The sequence below is a fragment of the Notolepis coatsorum genome (assembly GCF_963971535.1).
Source record: "Notolepis coatsorum genome assembly, chromosome: 18".
NCBI lineage: Eukaryota > Metazoa > Chordata > Actinopteri > Aulopiformes > Paralepididae > Notolepis > Notolepis coatsorum.
In genome coordinates, this window is record NC_140182.1 from 42,150,329 (window position 1) to 42,153,372 (window position 3,044).

Genomic DNA, 3,044 nt, shown 5'->3' on the forward strand with positions numbered 1-3,044 from the left:
GACTCACATTGAACTTCCTCGGATATGTGGACTCCGAGGTCCTTAAAACTGTTCACCTCTCTCAAACCGGTGCCCCGTCGATGCTGAGGGGGCTGTAGTCCCTGACCCCCAACCTCCTAAAGTCCACAATCATCTCCTTTGTTTTGCTGACGTCAGGGAGAGGCTGTTCTCTTGACACCATCCCGCTAGAACCTTAACCTCCTCCAGGTAGGCCCTCTCGTCGTTTTGCAGAGATCAGGCCCACCACTACTGTGTCGTCAGCAAATTTGATGATTGTGTTGTTCCGCTGTGCCACACAGTCATGTGTGTACAGGGAGTAGAGGAGGGGGACTCAGGACACAGCCCTTGGGGGCCCCTATGTGAGAGTGATGGATGAAGAGGTTCAGTTGCCCTGCTCTCACCACCTGGGGTCTGCCCGTCAGGAAGTCCAAGACCCACTGGCAGAGGTCATAGTTCAAGCCCAGGTCCCTGAGCTTGGCTATGAGTATGGAGGGGACTATGGTATTGAATGCTGAGCTGTAGTCGCTGAATAGCATTCTCACATACTGTAGTTCCCCTGCCTCTTGTCCAGGTGTGATGTTGCTGTGAGCAGCACATGGGCTATGGCGTCCTCTGTGGACCTGTTGGGGCGGTATGCAAATTGCAGGGGGTCCAGGTTGATGGGGAGGGAGGAGCAGATGTAGCCCTTCACTAGCTTCTCAAAGCACTTCATGGCTATGGAGTGTGAGAGCTACAGGGCGGTAGTCGTTGAGGCAAGCAGGCTTGGATTTTTTGGGTACAGGGATAATGGTGGACTTCTTCAGACAGGTGGGGATGACAGCCTGTTCTAAGGACAGGTTAAATATGTTATTGAATACCGGGGCCAGTTGGTCGGCACAGACTTTTAGGACTGCGGCCGGGGATACCGTCCGGGTCCTGCTGCCTTCCTGATATTCACTTTCTTAAAGGTCCTCCTCACCTCATGTTCTAGTTATCCTGAACACTGAGGCTCCCATCAGCAGACTCGCCTAGAATACGATTTATGTTTGCCTACAAAGTAACTATAGTGTAATCTTTGAGGACGTAATCATCTCTGCTTTTGAAATACAGAGGAATGAACTTTGGGGGAAATTGGATATACGTATAGTGTTTTGAAATGAAAACCTTCAATGCAAAAAGAATCCACCACTATCTTAGTGTCATTATTTCTAGCTGCTCACTTATCCACACTTATGGAATCTCCTGTAGTTATAGTAAGACAATGAGTGGACAATGAATGGATCGCTTCTACTTTCGCCTGTGGTACGTTGCAGGCTCGGTTCCTCTACACTATGTCTCTGTTCTGATATCGCTTCATGAGCTGCTAAAGCAATGGATTTTTTACTTTGAAGTGGGTGTCCCCCAAAATGTGCTTAGCGTTGCAGATCAGGTGACCGGACATCACCATGAAATTGCAACATCCGGTAATTTATTGTTGAGAATGTTAACAAAACATATAATTCTCGTGTAAAACGCCATTTTAACTCTCACCCCACAAAATGACTGGTAAACAGGTAAGGCAAACAGCGCAAATCTTCTCGATAGGTGGAAAAAAGACGAAGCCCGGGGCTTGATGTCAAAATTATGACAACATATGAGAAGTCTACTGCCACAGTACAAGCCCCCCCCCCCCCCCCCCCCAGCACTGTGTATCTGATTGCAGTTCTTTCTAAATAATTCATTTTAGGGGATGCAGCAAACAGTGCAATATGTAAAAAAGAAAGAAATGGGACTGCAGTTGTGATCACACCCTCTCTCTCTCACCTCTCCGCAGGTTCAAGGGGATGAACGCGTCATCATGACATCACACGGGCTGCTCTTCCTGCATGTGCGAAGCTCGGACGCAGGCATGTACGTGTGTCAGACGGTGGAACACGGATACGTGCACACGCTACTACGCATCACTCTGCACGTCCTCGGAGGGGAGAGGGTGGGGTCGATTATACGCGGGCAACAGAGGGCGGAGGACGGGGAGGGCGAGAGAGCTGCCCCCTGCCACGCCCCCGCGGGGGCACCGGCGAGGCCCAGCGTGGGTCCCAGAGCCCCGGGGCCAGCATCGCCCCCGGGACCCCACTCCAGGCTCTGGTACAAGGAGTTCCTCCAGCTGATTGGCTACGGGGACGCCCAGAGAGTAGAGGAGTATTGCGAGAGGGTGTGGTGTTCCGATAAGAAGCGTAAGAAGGGAAAGCGGAGGTTTGCTCCTGCGGGAGAGAAGAGAGGGAAGGGCAGGGTGGGAGAGAACTCCCATCGAGCTCCCAGACACACGCTGGACACATGAGAAATACACACACGGCACACGCACATAAACATACACACACACACTCCGTCACACACACAAACTAAAGGTCAGACTCGCTCTGTGTTTTGGACCAGGTGAAAGATGTTCACTTGCCATTCTACAAGAATAGAATCATACTAACTGAGACATTCTGTCTACAGTCTACTCTCTAATCTATAGCCTTGTCCCTCTTATTAGTAGGATGTACAGTATACCTGGTTACACTATGACCCTACCCTTCTGAAACCAGCTGTTTACCCGTGATCATCCGGTTGGGCGGATATAACCGTCTCCGTGTGTCTGTCAGAGCTCTGAACAGAGGTCCTGTAGGAGGAGATGAACTGTGATTGGCCGACGTTGCCTCTGAATTGAAGAGGACAGAACTTGCATCAGACTGACCCCAACTGAACCCCAACAGAACCCAGATCCAACGCACACACGACTGTCCAGCAGCACCCCCTCTTCTTCTCACAGACTCAAATGGCTCAACATGTCGAACCCTATAATATGTATGAGAATATATAACTCTAATGTCAAGGGGATGTGGCCATTTGTTATTATTATTATTTTATTCTCTTGGTACTGTGTTAAGTTATTTTCTTGTCGGTTCCCTGCCTTGAGTTCTGTAGTTTGTTTAGCTGTCATTATAATAAACTGGAAATATGGTACTATGTTGTTTTCATGTGGTGAAAATATGCTTTAAATCTTCATGATGCTACTAATTTGCGAATGACGTGGTCAGTTATTA

General features: G+C 49.2%; 1 protein-coding gene across 2 annotated transcripts in view; it reads left to right on the plus strand.

Moving 5' to 3' along the window:
* Window positions 1-2,791, plus strand: part of sema3e (sema domain, immunoglobulin domain (Ig), short basic domain, secreted, (semaphorin) 3E) — a 74,561-nt gene extending 71,770 nt beyond the window's left edge. For both annotated transcript variants that reach the window (XM_084335589.1, XM_084335590.1), the window contains exon 17: window positions 1,793-2,791. In XM_084335589.1, the coding sequence (XP_084191715.1) occupies window positions 1,793-2,296 (504 nt within the window). In that variant the 3' untranslated portion in view covers window positions 2,297-2,791. The remainder of the gene's footprint in view (window positions 1-1,792) is intronic.
* Window positions 2,792-3,044: the final 253 nt, after the last annotated feature.